Source organism: Theropithecus gelada, chromosome 2 (genome assembly GCF_003255815.1).
Source record: "Theropithecus gelada isolate Dixy chromosome 2, Tgel_1.0, whole genome shotgun sequence".
Taxonomy (NCBI): Eukaryota; Metazoa; Chordata; class Mammalia; order Primates; family Cercopithecidae; genus Theropithecus; species Theropithecus gelada.
The window spans coordinates 81876959-81901839 of record NC_037669.1 but is presented as its reverse complement, the minus strand read 5'-3'; the positions used below and the strand labels follow the sequence as shown (position 1 = coordinate 81901839).

General features: G+C 42.2%; 1 protein-coding gene across 2 annotated transcripts in view; it reads left to right on the top strand.

Annotated features, from left to right (window-relative positions):
- Nucleotides 1-24881, top strand: part of ABHD6 (abhydrolase domain containing 6) — a 55685-nt gene that overhangs the window by 19760 nt on the left and 11044 nt on the right. For both annotated transcript variants that reach the window (XM_025377120.1, XM_025377122.1), the window contains 4 exons: nt 10305-10461; nt 12435-12548; nt 14067-14199; nt 17808-17965. In XM_025377120.1, the coding sequence (XP_025232905.1) occupies nt 10305-10461; nt 12435-12548; nt 14067-14199; nt 17808-17965 (562 nt within the window). The remainder of the gene's footprint in view (nt 1-10304; nt 10462-12434; nt 12549-14066; nt 14200-17807; nt 17966-24881) is intronic.

Genomic DNA, 24881 nt, shown 5'->3' with positions numbered 1-24881 from the left:
ACTATTATTCTTGTCCCATCTGGATACCACCTGTCCTTTTATTTTGTATTTTCTTTAGAGTGAGCCATCTTTAAAAAAAAAATCATTAAATCAAGTATTTATTTATTTATTTATTTATTTATTTATTTATTTATTTTTTTTTTTGAGACGGAGTCTCGCTCTGTCACCCAGGCTGGAGTGCAGTGGCCGGATCTCAGCTCACTGCAAGCTCCGCCTCCCGGGTTCACGCCATTCTCCGGCCTCAGCCTCCCAAGTAGCTGGGACTACAGGCGCCCGCCACCTCGCCCGGCTAGTTTTTTTGTATTTAATAGAGACGGGGTTTCACCGTGTTAGCCAGGATGGTCTCGATCTCCTGACCTCATGATCCGCCCGTCTCGGCCTCCCAAAGTGCTGGGATTACAGGCTAGAGCCACCGCGCCCGGCCTAAATCAAGTATTTAAAAAGTGATATGAATATCACTCCCTTAAGTGGAAAGCTTGTCATAAATAGTAAATTAATATCAAAAAGTGCCTGGCGGGTGGCTCATGCCTGTAATCCCAGCATTTTGGGAGGCCGAGGCAGGCAGATCACCTGAGGTTGGGAGTTCGAGACCAGCCTGACCAACATGGAGAAACCCTGTCTCTACTAAAAATACAAAATTAGCCAGGCATGTTGGTGCATGCCTGTAATCCCAGCTATTCGGGAGGCTGAGGCAGGAGAATCGCTTGAACCTGGGAGGCAGAGGTTGCAGTGAGCTGAGATCACGCCAGTGCACTCCAGCCTCGGCAACAAGAGCAGAACTCCATCTCAAAAAATAATATATATATATATGTAAAAATAAACACAATGACATTAAACGGTCTTATTAAATTGTGTCTCCTTTTACTTTGTTACAAAGCATGAGCAGCGTGAAAGATGTAGCAGCCCTGAGCTGAGCCTTTCTCCTTGTTGGAACCAGAATTTTAACAGTCAAAAAGAAAGTGATTTTCTCATGATGTACTTCATTTCCTTTTCATGCCACTGTCCAATTATCAAATGAAATTGCCCTTCCCACCCCCATGGTGTACATCCCCTGATGAAGGGAGCACCGAAATAGACCTGGTTCCTCTCTGTGCTATAGCTAAACCCATTGAAATCTAACTGGGACTTCAAGAAGTCGGAACTCACTTCTGTATGTAGAAGAGTGCAGGGAGGGTGTTATACCCTTTATCTGCCCTCTTTTCTGGCTCCCTTTTGTTTCACTTGAGTGTGGAATTTTCTGCCTGCCAGCCAGGCTCTGATCCTTGAAAGGGAACTAATTGAATGGAAGGGAGCTTTTCATCTTTCACCCTTGCTCTCTGGGGGTGAGAGTGGGGAGTTGTGACCCTCTTCCAAGTCACCTGGGACCCACCTTCTGCATTGAGAAAGCGAGACTCACTCTGAAGCTGAAATGCCGTTGCCCTTGCAGTGCTGGTAGCAGGAGTTCTGTGCTTTGTGGGCTAAGGCTCCTGGATGACCCCTGACATGGAGAAGCCAGAGTTGCGTGCCCTTTCTCATGGCCTTGTCGAGGCATCATGGACTGCCACACACAAAACGCTGTTTTTATTAACCACATGAAATTGAAGCAGAGAATGCAATTCACTGATGTGGCTCGTAACCATGGATATGGCCACATACAGAGGTGTGATTATATAAAGGTTATTCCACCCACCTCGTGTGGAAACCAGCCTCAATGCTGCATAGTCCCCCAACAGTTCCCTGGGCTGTCAAGGAGAAGGCTCTCAGAGTCAGGGTGTCAGGGTAATTTTGATGTTTCGTTTGTAATGAGAAAAATAAGTTGATAGCAAATAATTTGCTTTTTTAATTAAGTTAAAATTCACGTAACATAAAAGTCACCATTTTAAAGTGTACAATTCAAGGCTGGGCACGGTAGCTCACACCTGTAATCCCAGCACTTTGGGAGGCTGAGGCGGGTGGATCACTTGAGGCCAGGAGTTCGAGACCAGCTGGCCAACATGGTGAAACCTGTCTCTACTAAAAATACAAAAAGTTAGCCAGGTGTGGTGGTGCGTGCCTGTAATTCCAGCTACCTGGGAGGCTGAGGCAGAAGAATCGCTTGAACCTAGGAAGCGGGGGTTGCATTGAGCCGAGATCGTGCCACTGCATTCCAACCTGGGTGACAGAGTGAGACTCTGTCTAAATAAATAAATAAATGAAATATAAATAAATACATAAAGTGTACAATTCAGTGGTTTTAATGTATTCAGAGTGTTGTACAACCATTACCACTATCTAATTTCAAATATTTCCACCTCCCCAAAGGAGTCCCCATACCTAGTAGCCGTCACTCCCAGTTTCTCCCTCACTTCATCTTCTGGCAACCACTTACCTACTTCCTGTCTTTTTAGATGTGCCCATTACGGACATTTCACATCAATGGGGTTATATAATGTGTGACCTTTGTGTCTGGTTTCTCTCACTTAGCATAATGTTTTCAAGGTTCCTCCATGTTGTAGCATGCGTCACTCCTTCACTTTCTGTTGTGGTTGAATAATATTCCATTGTGTGTGTACGTAGTTTGTGTATCCATTCATCTGTTGATGGACACTTGGGTTGTTTCCACCTTTTGGCTATTATGAATGATGCTGCATAGCAAATAATTTACTTTTATTAACAAATAATGCCACGAAAAAACCAGAGAGGCCCCACAGTGCAGCGCATTCAGAGCCTCTTTAATTGGCAGTATGGATGCATGGGGTCTTAAAGCCTGCCCATGCCTGTCACCCAGCTCAGAGCTGTGGCTGAAAGACAAACACAATGCTCTTTTTTTTGCGAACTCAGGCACACAGGCCAAGAAGAAAACCCAGCTGGTTGGGGAAGATGAAAATCCTAGAAAACCTTTCAGATCATGCCAGGTGGCATTGTGACATGGAGGATTATGGTTTTAGTAATAAAACCCATGATGCCATTGCAGAGAGCTGTCAGCAATCCTGTGAGGCACTTCCTCCGCATCACTGAAATGCACAGACTGTTTCCTCCAAATAGCCTCACTGCAAGTGACATTTACACAGTGGTTGTCATAGAACGAGCAGCTTCACCATGAGTCACTTATATCCCTTAACCACAGCGACTCCTCCAAAGGCCTTCGTTGGCTCGGCTGCCAGTAATGACCACCAGTGGGTTCACCTCACAGACCTAGGTAGGTCAGGTTAATTTTCAGGATTGCTACACAAACAGGATCAGCAGGCAGTAGAGATAGCTTGGCACCCACTCCCCATTCCCCGCTGTCCTGCCATATGATCATAAGGGTTTGGTGAAGTCATCACATGGTGCAAGCTCCTGGAGTTCCCTCTGGGATCGTCTCAGCTCCTCCGGGAACAAGAACAGGTGTCCCCAGTAGGCCACAGCAAGTCTTCAGAGCAGCTCTCTCTGGGTCTAAGTGTCCTTGGAGCATGGCCAGCACACTTCCACAGCACCGTGGACTATGGCTGCTCCTGCGGGAGGTACCAAATGCTTCAACGTGAGTCAACAGAGAGCCACACCGGGGATGCTGTGGCCACTGCGGATGACATCAGGTCTGATTTTTCATTGTGTAATGAAAATATCAGGGCCGGGCGCGGTGGCTCAAGCCTGTAATCCCAGCACTTTGGGAGGCCGAGACGGGTGGATCACGAGGTCAGGAGATCGAGACCATCCTGGCTAACATGGTGAAACCCCGTCTCTACTAAAAAATACAAAAAACTAGCCGGGCGCGGTGGCGGGCGCCTGTAGTCCCAGCTACTCGGAAGGCTGAGGCAGGAGAATGGCGTGAACCCGGGAGGCGGAGCTTGCAGTGAGCAGAGATCCGGCCACTGCACTCCAGCCTGGGCGGCAGAGCGAGACTCCGTCTCAAAAAAAAAAAAAAAAAAAAAAAAAAAAAAAAAAAAAAAAAAAAAAAAGAAAATATCAGGACTGTTCACAAGATGAAAAAGACAGATTTTCTAAGATTTTTGTTTTCCCAAAGAAACTCAGTTGTGAAATCAAGGTAAGAAATCATAGTGAGCAGTTCACTTATATAAATATAAGAAAGAAAAGGGGGCCGGGTGCGGTGGCTCACACCTGTAATCCCAGCACTTTGGGAGGCCAAGGCGGGTGGATCACGAGGTCAGGAGATCGAGACCATCCTGGCTAACACTGTGAAACCCCGTCTCTACTAAAAAATACAAAACAAAATTAGCTGGGTGTGGTGGCAGGCACCTGTAGTCCCAGCTACTCGGGAGGCTGAGGCAGGAGAATGGCATGAACCCGGGAGGCGGAGCTTGCAGTGAGCCGAGATCGCGCCACTGCACTCTAGCCTGGGCGACAGAATGAGACTCCGTCTCAGAAAAAAAAAAAAGAAGAAAAGAAAGAAAAGGGGATAAGAATTGGAAAAGAAGAAATAAAGCTGACATTGTTCATTGTTTGCAGATGACACAATTGTGTACACTGAAAGTCCAAAAAAATCTATAAATAATTTGTTGGAATTAATTAGTGAATTTGGAGCTGGGTGCTGCAGCTTATGCCTGTAATTTCAGCACTTTGGGAGGCAGAGGTGGCCAGTTGCTTGAGCCCAGGAGTTTGAGACCAACCTAGGCTGCTCACTGCAACCTCTGCCTCCCAGGCTCAAGTGATCCTCCCACCTCAACTTCCAGAGTAACAGGGGCTACAGGTGCATGCAACCTTGCCAGCTAATTTTTGCAGGTTTTTATAGAGACAGGCTTGAACTCCTGGGCTCAAGCGATCCATCCGCCTCAGCCTCCCAAAGTGCTGGGATTACAGTTGTGAGCCACTATGCCTGGCCTGGTTTCTTTCTTTTTGTTGTGGTAAGATATACATAACTTTAAAAAATGAAAAAGAAGCATTGGTGAGGATGTGGAGAGATTGGAACCCCCTATGCACTGCTGTTGGGAATGTAAAATAGTATAGTGACTATGCACAAATTTGTTGGCTCCCCAGAAAGTTATACATTTAATGTATCATCCAGCAATTCCACTTATGAGTGTAAATCCCAAAGAATTGCAAGCAGGGTCTCAATGTGTGCACCAATGTCCATAGCAGCATTCTTTACAATAGCCAAAATATAGAAATAACCTAAATGTCCAACAGACAAATGGATAAACAGAATGTGGTATATACACAATAGAATATTATTCAGCCTTAAAAGGGAATGACAATCTGATGGCATGCTATTAATACAACATGGATGAACCTTGAGAACAGCTGTGCTAAGTGAAACTAACCAGACACAAAAGAACAAATTCTGTATGATTCCACTTTTGCCCAGAATAGACAAACTCATAGAGAAAGTAGAATAGAGGTTGCCAGGGGACTGGGGGAAATAAGGAGTTAATGTTTAATGGGTACAGAGTTTCTATTTGGGATGATGAAAAGTTCTAGAAATGAACAGTGGTGGTAGTTTAGCAATGTTGTATAATGCCATTGATTGTACACTTGTTAAAATGGTAAATGTTTATGTTATGTCTATTTTACCACAGTATAAAAAAATCTGTAAGTTATTTTCTTCAGAGGTTCCTGTTAACTAGAGAGAGACTTATAGGATGAGGACTCTGGACTCCAGGAGACTTTATTAAAGAGGAACCCCGGAGCTTTTCTATTTAGGTCAATAGAACCTTCAGTGACTTCTGTCCCTGAAACAGGAGCAGTTTGGTGCGTGTATTGAGATTGTAAAAGATCTTTCTCCTGAGACATTCATTCATCCCACCTTAATTCTTCTCTTTGTTTCTGTTCTGTAAGGTTCTGCTTTTGTGAATTAGAGGTAATCTATTCTCTATTATCTATTATCATTAAACCAAAGAAGTTGTTTTATTCCATCTGGGCCATGGGTCTTTCAGAACTTTTCAGCTGGCCTAGTATCTTAGAGTCATCTTCCTACTCTTTCGTTGAGGGGATCATTTGAAAATATTAGTTCTCTGGGCTGGGCATGGTGGCTCATGCCTGTGATCCCAGCACTTTGGGAGGCTGAGAGAGGCAGACCATCTGAGGTCAGGAGTTCGAGACCAGCCTAGCCAACATGTCTCTACTAAAAGAGTTTCTAGAGAAACCCTGTCTCTACTAAAAAAAATACAAAAATTAGAGGCCGGGCGCAAAGGCACACTCCTATAATCCCAGCACTTTGGAAGGCCGAGGTGGGCAGATCACAAGGTCAGGAGTTTGAGACCAGCCTGGCCAACATGGTGAAACCCTGTCTCTATTACAAATACAAAAATTAGCCAGGCGTGGTGGCACGCGCCTGTAGTCCCAGCTACTTGGGAAGCTGAAGTGGGAGAATCACTTGAACGCAGAAGGTGGAAGTTGCAGTGAGCCAAGATAGTGCCACTGCATTCCAGCCTGGGCAACAGAGTGAGACTCCATTTAAAAAAAAAAAAAAATTAAAAAAAAAAAAAATGAGCCGGGCCTGGTGGAGCTTGCCTGCAATCCCAGCTATTCAGGTGGCTGAAGCAGGAGAATCACGTGAACCCGGGAGGCAGAGGTTGCAGTGAGATAAGATCGCGCCACTGCAGTCCAACCTGGGCAACAAGAGTGAAACTCTGTCTCAAAAAAAAAAGAAAAGAAAAAATATTAGTTTTCCAACTCCTTATTTGTGGAGCCTAGGTAAACTTGTCCAGTGGATGTACCAATTAAATGAAAAGTATCAAGTAGTACCAAAGAGCTCTGTCTGGTAATGAAGAAGCCCTCAATTCCTGAGTCTGGCAGTCTGGCTGCCTTCCAACCCTTTGTCTCTTCACTCTGGTTCAAGTCATACTTCACTCTCCCCCAGGCCCTTGCCTCTGCCGTCTCTACCTCCTGGCACACCTTCTCCAGCTTCCAGCTGACGTATGTTAAGTATCCAGTAGTCTGCTGAAGTTTCACCTTTTCCACCAGGTCCTTTGAGCTCTTCCGTGATCTCACACTGTGCTTTGTATGAGAGTTATAGAGAATTTGATGATTATAAAAACGTAACCCATTTGAGCCCCACTCCCGGTACCAAAAATAAAAAATAATAAATAATTAAAAAATAAAAAGGTAACACAGAGAAAATGTAAATTACCCATAACCCCTGGAATAATTTTCTTCAATGCTTCTTTTGTTCTTCCCACCTCTCTCCCCCACCACTTCATCTGTGTATACTTAATAGTTTTTTTTTTTAACAGAATTGGAATCAACAGTATTAAAAATAAAATTGCATCCTGTTTTTTCACTTGACATCATGTCATAAATATTTTTCCGTGTTATTGAATGTTCTTTGAAAACTCCATTTTAAATAATAGCAGAATATGACATCACCTAGCTATATGGTAGTTTAATATATTTCCTATTCATGGACACTAAGGTTAGTACTGATTTTTTTGTAGTTTAAACAACACATAACATGGCTGGAACATCTTTAAAAATATTCTTTTTCAAGGTTGCTACTTACTTCCTTGAGACAGATTATTCTTGGAACTATAATTACTGGGTCGACAAGGGGCATGGGGTTTCCAAGATTCTTGATATTTTATGCCAGATTGCTTTCTAGAAAGGCTGAACTGTGTAACTGGTTATATAAATGCATGTGCGTGCGCATGTGCGCACGCACGCCAGCTGCAGTGGCTCAGTGGCAGGATCACTTGAGTTCAAGACCAGCCCAGGCAACACAGGGAGACCTGGTCTCTACCAAAAAAATTTAAAAATTAAAAAATTAGCCAGGCATGGTATATGCACCTGTAATTTCAGCTATTCAGGAGACCGAAGTGGGAGGATCACTTGGACACAGGAGGACAGGGCTGCAGTGAACCGTGATTGTAGTCACTGCACTCCAGCCTGGATGACAGAGTAAGACCCCATCTCAATAAAAAAAACCCACCACTTTTCTAATTTAGAAGCTCATAAAGGGTATTCATTTTTTTCTTTATTAATTTTTTATTTAAAAAATTGGGGTGATACATAGTATGTATATATGGGGTACACAAGATGTTTTGATACAGGTATGCCATGTGAAATAAGCGCATCATGGAGAATGGGGTATCCATCCCCTCAAGCGTTTATCCTTTGAGTTACAAACAATCCGGTTACACTCTTTAAGTTATTTAAAAATATACAAATAAGTTATTGGCTATAGTCACCGTATTGTGCTATCGATAGGTCTTATTCATTCTTTCTATTTTTTTTTTGTACCCATTAACCATCCCCCTTACCCCCAACTACTCATCTCAGCCTCTGGTAACCATCCTTCTACTCTCTATGCCCATGAGTTCCGTTGTTTTGATTTTTAGATCCCGTAAATACATGAGAACATGTGATGTTTGTCTTTCTGTGCCTGGCTTACTTCACTTAACATAATGATCTCCAGTTCCATCCATGTTGGTGCACTATTCATATTTTTAATTATTAGTGAACTTGAACATGTTTTTTATGTTTGTTAGTCATTAATATCTTTTCTACTCTAAGGTACCTTTTCATTTATTTTGCCTAGTGTTGAATTAGGATTTTAACATGGTTGAGATCAATTTGTGAGCTTTTTATTTATTAAGGATATCAATCTGTAGCTGTCATATTCATTGCAAATATTTCCCCTAATTTTTCCTTTTAATTTTTGGCAAATGATGTATTTGGAAGGACAAAATCATCTTTACATAATATTAATAACTATCATGTACTGAATACTTACCATGTGCTGGGCATTGAACAAAACTTTGTACATGGATTACCTTATCATTTAATCTTTGCCATATTCTTAGTGGAATGCAGCATTTCCTCATAAGATTATATAGTTAGTGTCTTATTCCATTTTGTGTTGCTATAGCAGAATGCCACAGACTAGGTAATTTATAAAGAAAAGAAATTTGTTTGGCTTATGGTTCTGGAGGTTGGGAAGCCCAAGAGAATGGTGCCAATATCTGGCAAGGGCCTTCCTGCTGTGTCATCCCATGGTGGAAGGTAGAAGGACAAGAGACTATAAGAGTGAGCCAGAGGCAAGAGGGGCCAAGACTCACTTTTACCAGGAAACTACTCCCTCAGTAATGGCATTAATCTATTTATGAAGGCAAAACTGTCAGGGCCTAATTACCTCTAAACAGTCTCACCTCACAATGGCAATTAAATTTAAACATGAGTTTTGGAGGGGACATTCAAAATCAGTAAGTGAATGAGAAGGGATGTGAATGGATGAACAAAGTCATGTTATAATTTAGAATTTTGAAATATGCTTGCTTTGTTGTAAGAAGAGCTTTTAAGCTAGCCAATGCTATTATGTTCTTTACATTTTGAGTGGCAATGCAGTCATTAAAAAGGTTTCAAAAGAAACCAACCAGGTGCGGTTTAACCAGCTGGACACCTGTAACCCCAGCACTTTGGGAGGCCAAGGCGGGCAGATCACTTGAGGCCAGGAGTTTGAGACTGGCCTGGCCAACATGGCAAAACCCTGTCTCTACTAAAAATACATAAATTAGACAGGCGTGATGGTGTGCGCCTATAACCCTAGATACTCAGCAGACTGAGGCACAAGAATTGCTTGAACCCAGGAGGTGGAGGTTGCAGTGAGCTGAGATTGCCCCAGGCTGGGTGACAGAGCGAGACTCTATCCTGAAAAACAAACGAACAAACACAAAACCTGACCAAACAAACAAACAAAAAACATTATGTATGCTCCCACATTTTTTGTATGCAGATAAAAGTAAATATGAATATATATCTTCTCTCCCTCTCTGCTTATTTTACACAAAGAGTTAAGACCAGTCAGTTTAGGTTATTTGCTTTTGCAAGACTTGGCTACTTCTTTAGTGTGAAGTATCTTACAAAGTGCATCTCTGATTAAATTAATTATCTCTCATCTTGGAGGGATTCACCATGCAGAGAGTTCAATTTGTTTAGATGGTAATTTCATATTGAAATCGATTTTGGGCCAAAGTCCAGCACTGCCAAGTCTTATGTAACCAGCAGAAGCTGAGCTTTCAACCAGCTGCCATATGTTATGAGGAACAAAGCCAGAGGACCAGTGCAGATGGTTCTCAAGAAATAAGTTATCACTCTCAAAGTCTCTAGAAAGACATATTATCAAAAGGTTATTATGTGTGGCATGCTTCTTAAGAAAACACCGCATTTCCCTTCCTAGAGTGATTAGTAAAATATATAGCAAAATAGTTCATTTAAGGTGTTCTCTGGAATGGTTTGGCTTCATATTCCTTGAGGGTAAAGCTCAGGAGGACTCTAGAGACTAATGGAGGACAAGGGCTGGAGAAGTGTTTGTGTTATCACTAAGTAAGACTTATAGAAAGGATCTGTGCCCATCTTGAAGCCACTCATCTAGCGCTTACTGATTTTGGTTCATCTTTATTTCCCACCCTCTCCAGGTACTGGCGGAGGACATTGGGCATGCAAGTCCGCTATGTTCACCATGAAGACTATCAGTTCTGTTATTCCTTCCGGGGCAGGCCTGGGCACAAACCCTCCATCCTCATGCTCCACGGATTCTCTGCCCACAAGGATATGTGGCTCAGTGTGGTCAAGGTGCAGTTCTCAATTCTTCTCTCTCATAAGAAAAGGGAGTTGGGTGCAGTGGCTCATGCCTGTAATCCCACACTTTGGGAGGCTGAGGCAGGAGGATTGCTTTAGTCCAGGAGTTCAAAACTAGCCTGGACAACATAAAGAAACCCTGTCTGTACAAAAAGTGAAAAATTAGCCAGGTGTGGTGGTGCATGCCTGTAGTTCCGGCTACTCAGGAGGCTGAGGTGGGAAGATTGCTTGAGCCTTGGGGGGTCAAGGCTTCAGTGAGCCATGATCATACCACTGCATTTAGCCTGGGCAACAGAATAAGACTCTGTCTCAAAAAAAAAGGAAAGAAGAAAAGAGTTTCCACTAGGACATGATGTCATCGACAATGGTAGAAAGCAAAGGGAACTCAGAACTGTGGTGGTGCAAGTCATATTAGAACTAATGCAGTGTGGTCTGGCACAGTGGCTCACACCTGTAATCCCAGCACTTTGGGGAGGCCAAGGTGGGCAGATGACTTGAGCCCAGGAGTTTGAGACCAGCCTGGGCAACACAGGGAGACTCCGTCTCTACAAAAAATACAAACAACAACAAAAAAATTGGCCAGGCATGGTGGCATGCACCTGTAGTCCCAGCTACTTTGGAGGCTGAGATGGGAGAATCATCTGAGCCTGGGAAGTCAAGGCTGCAGTGAACTAAGATTGTGCTATACCGCACTCCAGCCTGGGCGACAGGAGTGAGACCCTATCTCAAAACAAACTAACAAACTAATGCAATATATTACTCATTCTTTTGTCAGAAAAAAATTATTGAGTTGAATATGATATATAAAACCTATGGCTTAGAAATCTTTTTACCTCGTGGATATTTCTTTGGGGAGGCTTCTGACACAGCTGCATCTCAGAACTGCTGTGAATTCAGAGTTGGGCTTTTAAAAGTCTTTTCTTGTACTCCCAAGTTTCTTCTCTTCCTTCCCCTCCATCTTCTTCCTTCACTCCTTCTTTTCCTTTCCTTCCCACTCCCTCTTCTGCATCTGCTTTTTTCTTTTCCTTTGCCATTTAGAGAAGCAGTTTTGATCTGGCAGCTCTCTGGAAGAGTTGTCCGAGTTCACTTTTTGTCTTGGTTTGCTTGGGTGTGGCAACTTGCTGCCCTTGGTAAGAGTGATCAGGTGTGAAGGTTGGGGCTGGCAGAAGTCTTGGGCAGGAAGCATCCCTGGCTCCCACCTCAAGCAAGACCATACCTGAGAGATCCCAAGTATCATCTACACCAGGAGGTAAAGACTCACACACCCTCTAGTTAGTTGTGTTATTTCCAAATTCCACTGTGAGGACAGTCATCTTCATGCCTTGATGAACTTCCTGTCCCCTCCTCAGATAAGCATCTTTCTTATAACTGGATGTTTGTTTGTTGGTACCTTATGTTTCTCAGTTTCCTGGTTAAAAGTGGTACATATCTAAATGGAAGAAGGTGTTTTAGGATAATAATAATTTCGAGAATTAGACCTTAAAGTAAAAAGAAACCAAGCAAACCAGAATCAGGGTGATCAGATGTGGTTCTTGGGGAAAACATTGCTCCTGTTGGCTCTGGAGCTGGCTAGGATATGAGAGAACAGAACCATCCCTTGCATTTCCAAGTCAGCAGCTGCATGGCTGGAGTAAGTGTGCAAGGGGTGAGGGAAAGATGAGGTAGTACGTGTCAACTGGTGTGAAAAAAAGCAAGAGACTTAAGCCTACTGCCCCGACTTTGTCCCCTTTTTACAGGCATCTCCTGAGCTTGCTTCCATTTATATATTAGTCTTTGTGGGCCTCTGCTCCTGATGAGGCTACTGGCAATGCTTATTCACATTACTGGGGTAAAACACTGAGTGGCCAAGACCCATACATCCCCAGGAATGACTGTCTGGGTCACTGTACATGGGGCAACCTCCCAAGAAAATGGGGAGACATGTTTTGCACACCACATGCTGACTCTCCAGGTCTGTGTGTCCTCAGTTCCTTCCAAAGAACCTGCACTTGGTCTGCGTGGACATGCCAGGACACGAGGGCACCACCCGCTCCTCCCTGGATGATCTGTCCATAGATGGGCAAGTCAAGAGGATACACCAGGTAAGCAGGAGGCTCTACCAAAGTTTGCCCAGACTGTCTCAGCCGCCATTGCATGTCCAAGTCTGGAGAGCAGGGAAGGGAGTCCCGTGCTACCTCATGACCAGTCTCTAGTACATTCTGTCTACAAGTGATGGCAAGCCAAATGGCAACCTGATGATATCTCCGGTTGGCAGTGGAGGGCCAGGGCTTATTACAGACTGTTCACCTCTAAGCCTATTGCAGTTGTTTGTAACTAAATACAATTTGAGCATTTTCTTAACTCTTTGCAAAGGGGTTTAGAATTTCTTAAAACCAGTTCCCTTCCTAGGGATCTCTTTTTCTGCTTACCAGCTATATGATAACAGTAATAGCCCCTCTGCCTAGCTGGGGAGGGTGTTCTTCACATTGTAACCTACTTTAGCATCTATTGCTAGCACCTATTTTAGAATCTATCTCTAGCCTTCTCTGGCTAAGCTTTCAAGATCATAGGAGTTTAAGAGCCATTTCAGAATGGGGTAGCCTGTAAGTTTCAGGTTGACCTTAAGTATTTTCCCCCAAATGAGGATATTTAATATCTGCCTCCTCCATTAAGCTGTTTTTTAAATTAGGTCAGGAACCTTGTCTTTTTAGCTCTTTGCTGTGTTTTCAGCATCTAATCATAGTTTCCTGTACATAATAGATATCCAATAAATATTTTTTAGAATGGTGGGTAGTTGGGTGGATGGCTGATTGGATGATTGGATGGATAGATGGATGGATGGTTGGATGGATGGATGGTTGAATAGACAAATGAATGGGTAGTTATGTGAATGGATGGTCAGATGGATGAGAAGATCTTTAAATTAGGGCAGGAGCCCTCAAGCTACAGCCCATGAGCTATGTTTAGCTTGTACCTATTCTTGTAAACTAAATTTTATTGGAACAAAGCCACATTCATTCTTTTATTTAATACATATTGCCTTTGACTGCTTTTGTCTGCAACAGCACAGTTGAATAGTTGCAACAGATCATATGGCTCTCAAAGCAGAAAATATTTACTCTCTGGACCTTTATAGAAAACTTCATCAGCCTGGGCAATATGATGAAACCTCATCTCTACAAAAAAAAATAGCCAGATGTGGTGGTGCATGCCTATAGTTCTAGCTACTCGAAAGACTGAGATGGGAGGATCACCTGAGCCCCAGAGGTCAAGGCTGCACTGAGCCATGATCACGCCACTGCACTGCAACCTGGGTGACAGAGTGAGACCCTATCTCAGAAAAAAAGAAAAGAAGGAAAAGTTTGCTGACCCATTAATTAGCAGAATCCCTGTTGATTTTATATTTATAAATGACCTCTCAATCTCTTGTGCCAGATAAAGAGAATGCCATGCATGCCACAGGGCTCATCTTATAACGGATCCAGTAGAGTTTCAGACTCTCTTTAAACAGTAGTCATTTTCAGTTGTCCATAGGAAGTCCAGGGGTCTTCTATGCTGTAATCACCATTGCCATTGTCTACAGCTGTATAACCAAGCCGCTTTCTCATTTCCCTTCCTAGTTTGTAGAATGCCTGAAGCTGAACAAAAAACCTTTCCACCTGGTAGGCACCTCCATGGGTGGCCAGGTGGCTGGGGTGTATGCTGCTTACTACCCATCGGATGTCTCCAGCCTGTGTCTTGTGTGTCCTGCTGGTAAGTTATGAGGCTGAAACATCCCTCCACTGGGATGAATCCCTGGGGAAACAAGTAGCTAGTGTCTGCTATGACTGTTTTTTAGAATCATCTTTTTGATGTATGCTTGAGAGATATGCAGTGTTTTACTGATAACTCTAACCAACCAATAGTTATATAATCATAATCATAACCAGACTGATTTTGAAAATATAGAGCCAGCCTTGTTACACCAAGAATTTGAGGTGGGGCCAGGCACAGTGGCTCATGCCTGTAAACCTTTAAAAAAAAAAACAAAAAAAAAAACGGAATTTGAGGTGGTTGATTAAAATGTATATAGTGCTTTGCAGCACATACTTTGAAATATAATGTTACTATTAACATCCAACATTTATTGGGCTCTTACGACCTAAGCTGTTTATATGAATTTAATTCTTGCAGTAGCCCTGAGAGGTAAAGGTACTATAATTATGCCCCTCCCCTTTTTTGGTAAAAATTGAGAGATGTTTATTTATTATAATAAGATCTTTAAAAAATCAAACTTTAGTTCCTCTGTTATTACATGTACATATGTCAATGTGAAGTGTAACATGTTCTTAGATATTACCATTTGAAGTTGGATTTCTGAATTTATTTTTCTTCTGTAAGTCTTCAGACTTGTATTTATAATATATAATAGATAAAAATCATGTTTTCTCTCTTTCTCCTCTATCTCCCTCTCTCCCTCTCTCTCCTCTCTTCTTTTTTTTTTGAGACAGAGTCTGTTGCCCAGACTGGAGTGCAGTGGCGCGATCACGGCTCACTGCAGCCTTGACCTCCCAGGTTCAAGCAATTCTTGTGCCTCAGCCACTCAAGTAGCTGAGATTACAGGCGTGTGCCACCATGCCCAGTTAACTTTTTGTCTTTTCAGCAGAGGTGGGGTTTTGCAATGTTGGCCAGGCAAATTTGAATCCTGTTGGCCAGGATCCTGTTGGCCTGAATCACTTGAACTCCTGACCTCAAATGATCTGCCTGCCTCCACCTCCCAAAGTGCTGGGAATAGGCCTGAGCCACTGCACCCAGCCTCTCTCTCCCTCTCCCTTTGGTGCTTTATTGGGGTATTATTTATACATAGTAAATTGTCCAAATTAAATGCACATCTCAATGACATTTTGCATATGCAGTTACCATCCAGGTCAAGATATTATGCCTATTTTATAAATGCGAACATTGAGGCACAAAGAAATTACATTAGTGCCAGAACCACAATAGGAACAGAGCCCAGGCTGCCTGACTCCAGAACCCAAGCTGTAATGTTTGGAAGTCCTTGCATATTTACTACCTCCTTTTTATGACTCATATCTTCTACTTCCTCTGTATGATTCAACTAGAATCCAGCCATGAATTGAACATTTAATGACTTTTACTGAAACTTAACTAAATTGACCTTTAAAATCCTTCTGCCACTCTGAAAGCTAATCATTTTTGATATGTTAAGGACATTGAAATTGAAGAGAAGACACTAAAGAGTCTTCTCTTCTCTTTTTTTCAAGTATCATATCTGAAATAATTTGATCTTATAATAATAAGTTTGAGAATTGAAGGAACAGCATCCATGCAAGGTTTTTAGATTTTAAATCACTTACAGGAGGTAAAATCTAACTGACTTTTTCAAGTATAGGTTCATTTGCTCAGAGAAAAAATTTACATCCGAATTTCAATTGGAAATTGAAAATTAAGTTTGTATGTGAAAACTAAAAAGTAGAAATAAATTCAAGATTATATTCTACCAAGAGTTTTAAAATAAACTTTCTAAAAATGTTGAAATAATTGTAAATTTACAGAAAAGTTGCAGAGAGAGTATAGAGAGCCCCATATAACCTTTACTCAGTTTCCCCATTAATAGCTCATATTACCACAGTAAATTTGTCACAACTAAGAAACCAACATTAGTATATTACTGGTAACTAAATTCCAGGCTTTATTTGGATTTCATTTAGTTTTTCAACTAATGTCCTTTTTCTGTTCTGGGATCCAGTCCAGGATACCAAGTGACGTCTAACCTAGGTTTAGTTTTGAAGAGAGAGGAAAAAGATAATGTCATCTGCTTCATGGCGTCATGAAAGCCATACATCATACTCATGTTAGATTTAAAGGATTTGCTGGACATAGATTTATAAAGTGTGGATTTCTGCATCACAATCAATATTACTGATGCTACTGCCTTTCTTTGTAAAATCTAGCTCTTTGCTAGATTTTGCTGGGCGAGAAGCTCACACCTGTAAACCCAAAACTTTGGGAGGCTGAGAGGGGAGGATTGCTTGAGGCCAGGAGTTCAAGACCAGCCTAGGGGAGACCCCCATCTCTACAAAAATATAAAATTAAAAAAAAAAAGTCTAACATGCACACGTATGTTTATTGCAGCACTATTTACAATAGCAAAGACTTGGAACCAACCCAAATGCCCATCAATGATAAACTGGATAAAGAAAATGTGGCACATATACACCATGGAATACTATGTAGCCATAAAAAAGAATGATTTCATGTCCTTTGCAAGGACATGGATGAAGCTGGAAGCATCATTCTCAGCAGACTAATACAGGAACAGAAAACCGAACACCACATGTTCTTACTCATAAGTGGGAGTTGAACAATGAGAACACAGGGACACAGAAAGGGGAACATCACACACTGGGGCCTGTCAGAGTGTGGGGGTCACGGGAAGGGAGAGCGTTAGGACAAATGCCAAATGCATGTGGGACTTAAAACCTAGATGACAGGTTGATAGGTGCAGCAAACCACCATGTCACAAGTATTCCTATGTAACAAACCTGCATGTTCTGCACATGTATTCCAGAACAAAGTAAAAAAATTAAAAAATTAAAAAATAAAACTAATTATTTGGCTAAGCTAAATGCCTAGAAATTTGTTCCATGCTGGAAGTGAAAATTAGTTTTGCCCTCTTGCATACATAGCATCAGCTTCTGTGGACTCTCATGTCATGCCCTAAGGTGATGGGAGATAATGAGAAATCTCAATTTTGCTCTCCTAGAGGAAGAGCAACTGTGGAGAAGGCAGCAGGGTTGCTGCCCTAAAGCAAGGGACAGCTCGGAAGCCTCCCAGTCCCCCTGTGTTTTGTCATTGACCCCAAATAAGAGAGTACCATGTGGGTCCAGGCCAAGGGAAGGAGTGTCATTCATGCCAGCCCTATGTTTTCTTCCGGTCATGTATTTCCTCACATTTCCTGTCAACAATCAAATGTAATCAGGCAAGTTGTCTTCTAGGCTAACCCTCCTTAAATTCTATCATACATATGAATCCCCTGGTAACTTGTGAGAATGCAAATTCTGGTTCAAGAGGGCCAGGGAGGGGCAGCGTCTGCATTTCTTGTGGGCTTTTGATGCTCCTGGTCCATGGACCACAGTGTGAGTAACCAGTCCCTGAAATATGTGGAAGGATTTTTTTGTGTGTTTCTCAGTGTGGTTTTGATTTGAGCAAGGATGGCAGTACCAACAAAAAAGAAATCTACTCATGAAATAAACCTGAAATATATTAACTCTGGGCTGCTGTTGGACGTTCCCTATATAAAATGGGGGTTGGTAAGAAGGTGGATGTATCATCAAGCCATTTGGGTTTGAATCCCACAGGCCTGCAGTACTCAACTGATAATCAATTCGTACAACGGCTCAAAGAACTGCAGGACTCTGCCGCTGTGGAGAAGATTCCCTTGATCCCGTCTACCCCAGAAGAGATGAGTGAAATGCTTCAGCTCTGCTCCTATGTCCGCTTCAAGGTGCCCCAGCAGGTAACGTGGTTGCAGCAGCGACACAACTACCTTCCCCAGAGGCCCGGGGGCGAGTACCAGCTCCCTGCACGTATTCCCTCCTTCACCTACTCATTGACTCCTTGTCCTCTTCTGTATATATTTAACAAGTGTCTCTGCAGTGCCTGCAACACTTCGGGCACTGTGCTGGCACAGTGGTCAATACAGACAAGAAGGTCCCTGGGCAGACACGGTCCAGTGCAGGGAGGCAGACAATAACAAGTAAACAATGAATTACCAGTGGTCATGAGTTTTATAGCGGAAATGAAGATGGTGTAGTGATTGAATACAGGGAGGCAGGGGTGGCTTTGATAAGCCTCTTTGAGGGACAGCATATGCAGAGGTGGAAAAACATGCATATTCAAGACAAAGGAGGCTGGGGTAGCTGGAGCTCCAAGAATAAGAGAATGGTCAAGATGGAGTTAGAAAGGGAGGCAGGGGCTAAATCAGAGATACTCAATTAAAAAAAAAAAATCTTAGGACCCCTTATACTCTTTTTTTTTTTTTTTTTGACTGGAGCCTTGCTCTGTTGCCTAGGCTAGAGTGCAGTGGCATGATCTCGGCAAACTGCAACTTCCATCTCCCAGGTTTAAGTGATTCTTCTGCCTCAGCCTCTTGAGTAGCTGGGATTACAGGTGCCCGCCACCATGCCTGGCTAATTTTTTTATTTTTAGTAGAGATGGGGTTTCACCAAGTTGGTCAGGCTGGTCTCAAACTCCTGACCTCGTGATCTGTACACCTTGGCCTCCCAAAGTGCTGGGATTACAGGTGTGAGCCACTGTGCCTGGCTAGGACCCCTTATACTCTTTTTTTTTTTTAAATATACTTTAAGTTCTAGGGTGCACGTGCACAGCATGCAGGTTTGATATGTAAGTATGCATGTGCCATGTTGGTGTGCTGCACCCATCAACTCATAATTTACATTAGGTATTTCTCCTAATGCTATCCCTCCCCCAGCCCCCCACCCCCCAACAGGCCTCATTGTGTGATGTTCCCTGCCCTGTATCCAAGTGTTCTCATTGTTCACTTCCCACCTATGAGTGAGAACATGGTGTTTGGTTTTCTGTCCTTGTGACAGTTTGCTGAGAATAATGGTTTCCAGCTTCATCCATGTCCCTGCAAAGGACATGAACTCATCCTTTTTATGGCTACATAGTATTCCATGATATATATGTACCACATTTTCTTAATCCAGTCTATCACTGATGGACATTTGGGTTGGTTCCAAGTCTTTGCTATTGTGAATAGTGCTGCAATAAACATAATATGTGCATGTGTCTTTATAGTAGCATGATTTATAATTCTTTGGGTATATACCTAATAATGGGATTGCTGGGTCAAATGGCATTTCTAATTCTAGATCCTTGAGGAATTGCTATGCTGTCTTCCACAATGGTTGAACTAATTTACACTCCCACCAACAGTGTAAAAGCATTCCTATTTCTCCACATCCTCTCCAGCTTCTGTTGTTTCCTGACCTTTTAATGATTGCCATTCTAACTGGTGTGAGATGGTATCTCATTGTGGTTTTGATTTGCATTTCTCTGATGACCAGTGATGATGAGCATTTTTTCATGTGTCTGTTGGCTGCATAGATGTCTTCTTTTGGGAAGTGTCTGTTCATATCCTTTGCCCACTTTTTGATGGGGTTGTTTTTTTCTTGTAAATTTGTTTAAGTTCTTTGTAGATTCTGGATATTAGCCCTTTGTCAGATGGGTAGATAGCAAACATTTTCTCCCATTCTGTAGGTTGCCTGTTCACTCTGATGGCAGTTTCTTTTGCTGTGCAGAAGCTCTTTAGTTGAATTAGATCCCATTTGTCTATTTTGGCTTTTGTTGCCATTGCTTTTGGTTTAGTCATGAAGTCCTTGCCCATGCCTATGTCCTGAATGGTATTGCCTTGGTTTTCTTCTAGGGTTTTTATGGTTTTAGGTCTAACATTTAAGTCTTTAATCCATCTTGAATTAATTTTTCTATAAAGTGTAAGGAAAGGATCCAGTTTCAGCTTTCTACATATGGCTAGCCAGTTTTCCCAGCACCATTTGTTAAATAGGGAATCCTTTCCTCATTTCTTGTTTTTGTCAGGTTTGTCAAAGATCAGATGGTTGTAGATCTGTAGTGTTATTTCTGAGGCCTCTGTTCTGTTCCATTTGTCTATATATTTGTTTTTGTACCAGTACCATGATGTTTTGGTTACTGTAGCCTTGTAGTGTAGTTTGAAGTCAGGTAGCATGATGCTTCCAGCTTTGTTCTTTTGGCTTAGGATTGTCTTGGCAATGCAGGCTCTTTTTTGATTCCATATGAACTTTAAAGTAGTTTTTTCCAATTTTGTGAAGGAAGTCATTGGTAGCTTGATGGGGATGGCATTGAATCTATAAATCACCTTGGGCAGTATGGCCATTTTCACGATATTGATTCTTCCTATCTATGAGCATGGAATGTTCTTCCATTTGCTTGTGTCCTCTTTTATTTCATTGAGCAGTGGTTTGTAGTTCTCCTTGAAAAGGTCCTTCACATCCCTTGCAAGTTGGATTCCTAGGTATTTTATTCTCTTTGTAGCAACTGTGAATGGGAGTTCACTCATGATTTGACTCTCTGTTTGTCTGTTATTGATGTAAAGAATGCTTGTGATTTTTGCACACTGATTTTGTATCCTGAGACTTTGCTGAAGTTGCTTACCAGCTTAAGGAGATTTGGGGCTGAGATGATGGGGTTTTCTAAATATACAATCATGTAATCTGCAAACAGGGACAATTTGACTCCCTCTTTTCCTAACTGAATACCCTTTATTTATTTCTCTTGCCTGATTGCCCTAGTCAGAACTTCCAACACTATGTTGAATAGGAGTGGTGAGAGAGGGCATCCCTGTCTTGTGCCAGTTTTCAAAGGGAATGCTTCCAGTTTTTGCCCATTCAGTATGATATTGGCTGTGGGTTTGTCATAAATAGCTCTTATTATTTTGAGATATGTTCCATCAATACCTAGTTTATTGAGAGTTTTTAGCATTAAGGGCTGTTGAATTTTGTCAAAGGCGTTTTCTGCAACTATTGTGATAATCGTGGTTTTTGTCATTGGTTCTGTTTATGTGATGGATTACATTTATTGATTTGCGTATGTTGAACCAGCCTTGCATCCCAGGAATGAAGCCAACTTGATCGTGGCAGATAAGCTTTTTGATGTGCTACTGGATTCGGTTTGCCAGTATTTTACTGAGGATTTTCACACTGATATTCATCAGGAATATTGGTCTAAAACTATCTTTTTTTGTTGTGCCTCTGACAGGCTTTGACATCAGAATGATGCTGGCCTCATAAAATGAGTTAGGGAAGATTCACCCTTTTTCTATTGATTGGAAAAGTTTCAGAAGGAATGGTAACAGCTCCTCTTTGTACCTCTGGTAGAATTTGGCTGTGAATCCATCTGGTCCTGGACTTTCTTTGCTTGGTAGGCTATTAATTATTGCCTCAATTTCAGAGCCTGTTATTGGTCTATTCAGAGATTCAACTTCTTCCTGATTTAGTCTTGGGAGGGTGTATGTGTCCAGGAATTTATCCATTTCTTCTGTATTCTCTAGTTTATTTGTGTGGAGGTGTTTATAGTATTCTCTGATGGTAGTTTGTATTTCTGTGGGATTGGTGGTGATATCCCCTTTATCATTTTTTACTGTGTCTATTTGATTCTTCTTTCTTTTCTTCTTTATTAGTCTTGCTAGCGGTCTGTCAATTTTGTTGATCTTTTCAAAAAACCAGCTCCTGGATTCATTGATTTTTTTGAAGGGTTTTTTGTGTCTCTATTTCCTTCAGTTCTGCTCTGATCTTAGTTATTTCTTGCCTTCTGCTAGCTTTTGAATTTGTTTGCTCTTGCTTCTCTAGTTCTTTTAATTGTGATGTTAGGGTGTCAATTTTAGATCTTTCTTGCTTTCTCTTGTGGGCATTTAGTGCTATAAATTTCCCTCTACACACTGCTTTAAATGTGTCCCAGAGATTCTGGTATGTTATGTCTTTGTTCTCATTGGTTTCAAAGAGCATATTTATTTCTGCCTTCATTTTGTTATTTACCCAGTAGTTATTCAGGAGCAGGTTGTTCAGTTTCCATGTAGTTGTGTGGTTTTGCGTGAGTTTCTTAATCCTAAGCTCTAATTTGATTGCACTGTGGTCTGAGAGACAGTTTGTTGTGATTTCTGTTCTTTTACATTTGCTGAGGAGTGCTTTACTTCCAATTATGTGGTCAATTTTAGAATAAATGTGATGTGGTGCTGAGAAGAATGTATATTCTGTTGATTTGGGGTGGAGAGTTCTGTAGATGTCTATTAGGTCTGCTTGGTGCAGAGGTGAGTTCAAGGCCTGGATATCCTTGTTAACCTTCTGTCTCATTGATCTGTCTAATATTGACAGTGGGGTGTTAAAGTCTCCCATTATTATTGTATGGGAGTCTAAGTCTCTTTGTAGGTCTAATCTTAAGAACTTGCTTTATGAATCTGGATGCTCCTGTATTGGGTGCATATATATTTAGGATAGTTAGCTCTTCTTGTTTAATTGATCCCTTTACCATTATGTAATGGCCTTCTTTGTCTCTTTTGATCTTTTTTGGTTTAAAGTCTGTTTTATCAGAGACTAGGATTGCAACCCTGCTTTTTTTTTTGCTTTCCATTTGTTTGGTAGATCTTCCTCCATCCCTTTATTTTGAGCCTATGTGTGTCTCTGCATGTGAGATGGGTCTCCTGAATACAGCACACCGATGGGTCTTGTCCAATTTGCCAGTCTGTGTCTTTGTCCAATTTGCCAGTCTGTGTCTTTTAATTGGGGCATTTAGCCCATTTACATTTAAGGTTAATATTGTTATGTGTGAATTTGATCCTGTCATTATGATATTAGCTGGTTATTTTGCCCGTTAATTGATGCAGTTTCTTCATAGTGTCGATGATCTTTACAATTTGGCATGTTTTTGCAGTGGCTGGTACCAATTGTTCCTTTCCATGTTTAGTGCTTCCTTTAGGAGCTCTTGTAAGGCAGGCCTGGTGGTGACAAAATCTCTCAGCATTTGCTTGTCTGTAAAGGATTTTATTTCTCCTTCACTTATGAAGCTTAGTTTGGCTGGATATGAAATTCTGGGTTGAAAATTCTTTTCTTTAAGAATGTTGAATATTGGCCCCCACTCTCTTCTGGCTTGTAGGGTTTCTGCCAAGAGGTCTGCTGTTAGTCTGATGGGCTTCCCTTTGTGGGTAACCCGACCTTTCTCTCTGGCTGCCCTTAACATTTTTTCCTTCATTTCAACCTTGGTGAATCTGACAATTATGTGTCTTGGGGTTGCTCTTCTTGAGGAGTATCTTTGTAGTGTTCTCTGTATTTCCTGAATTTGAATGTTGGCCAGCCTTGCTAGGTTGGGGAAGTTCTCCTGGATTATATCCTTAAGAGCGTTTTTCAACTTGGTTCCATTCTTCCCATCTCTTTCAGGTACACCAATCAAACATAGATTTAGTCTTTTCACATAGTCCCATATTTCTTGGAGGTTTTGTTTGTTTCTTTTTATTCTTTTTTTCTCTAACCTTGTCTTCTCACTTTATTTTATTAATTTGATCTTCAATCACGGATACCCTTTCTTTCACTTGATCAAATCGGCTATTGAAGCTTGTGCGTGTGTCATGAAGTTCTCGTGCCATGGTTTTCGGCTCCATCAGGTCATTTAAGGTCTTCCTTACACTGTTTATTCTAGTTAGCCATTTGTCTAACCTTTTTTCAAGATTTTTAGCTTCCTTGTGATGGACTCAAACATGCTCCTTTAGCTCGGACAACTTTGTTATTACTGACCTTCTGAAGCCTACTTTTGTCAACTCATCAAAATCATTCTCCATCCAGCTTTGTTCCGTTGCTGGCAAGGAGCTGTGTTCCTTTGGAGGATAAGAGGTGCTCTGGTTTTTAGAACTTTCAGCTTTTCTGCTCTAGTTTCTCCCCATCTTTGTGGTTGTATCTACCTTTGGTCTTTGATGTTGGTGACCTACAGGTGGGATTTTGGTGTAGATGTCCTTTTTGTTGATATTGATGCTATTCCTTCTGTTTGTTAGTTTTCCTTCTAACAGTCAGGTCCCTCAGCTGCAGGTCTGTTGGAGTTTGCTGGAGGTCCACTCCAGACCCTGTTTGCCTGGGTATCACCAGTGGAGGCTGCAGAACAGCAAATATTGCTGTCTGATCCTTCCTCTGGAAGCTTCGTCTCAGAGGGGCACCCAGCTGTATGAGGTGTCAGTTGGCCCCTACTGGGAGGTGTCTCCCAGGTAGGCTACACGGTGGTCAGGGACCCACTTGAGGAAGCAGTCTGTCCCTTCTTGGAGCTCAAATGCCATGCTGGGAGAACCACTGCTCTCTTCAGAGCTGTCAGACAGGGACATTTAAGTCTGCAGAAGTTGTCTGCTGCCTTTTGTTCAGCTAAGCCCTGCCCATACAAGTGGAGTCTAGAGGCAGCTGGCCTTGCTGAGCTACAGTGGCCTTCGCCCAGTTCGAGTTTCCAGGCTGCTTTGTTTACCTACTTAAGCCTCAGCAGTGGTGGACGCCCCTCCCCCAGCCAGGCTGCCACCTTGCAGTTCGATCTCAGACTACTGTGCTAGCAGTGAGGAAGGCTCCGTGGGCCTGGGACCTGCCGAGCCAGGCACAGGAGAGAATATCCTTGTCTGCCAGTTGCTAAGACCTTGGGAAAAGTGCAGTATTTGGGTGGAAATGTCCCATTTTTCCAGGTATAGTCTGTCATGGCTTCCCTTGGCTAGGAAAGGGAAATACCCCGATCCCTTGTGCTTCCCGGATGAGATGATGTCCTGCCCTGCTTTGGCTCGCCCTCCATGGGCTGCACCCACTGTCCAACCAGTCCCAGTGAGATGAACCAGGTACATCAGTTGGAAATGCAGAAATTAC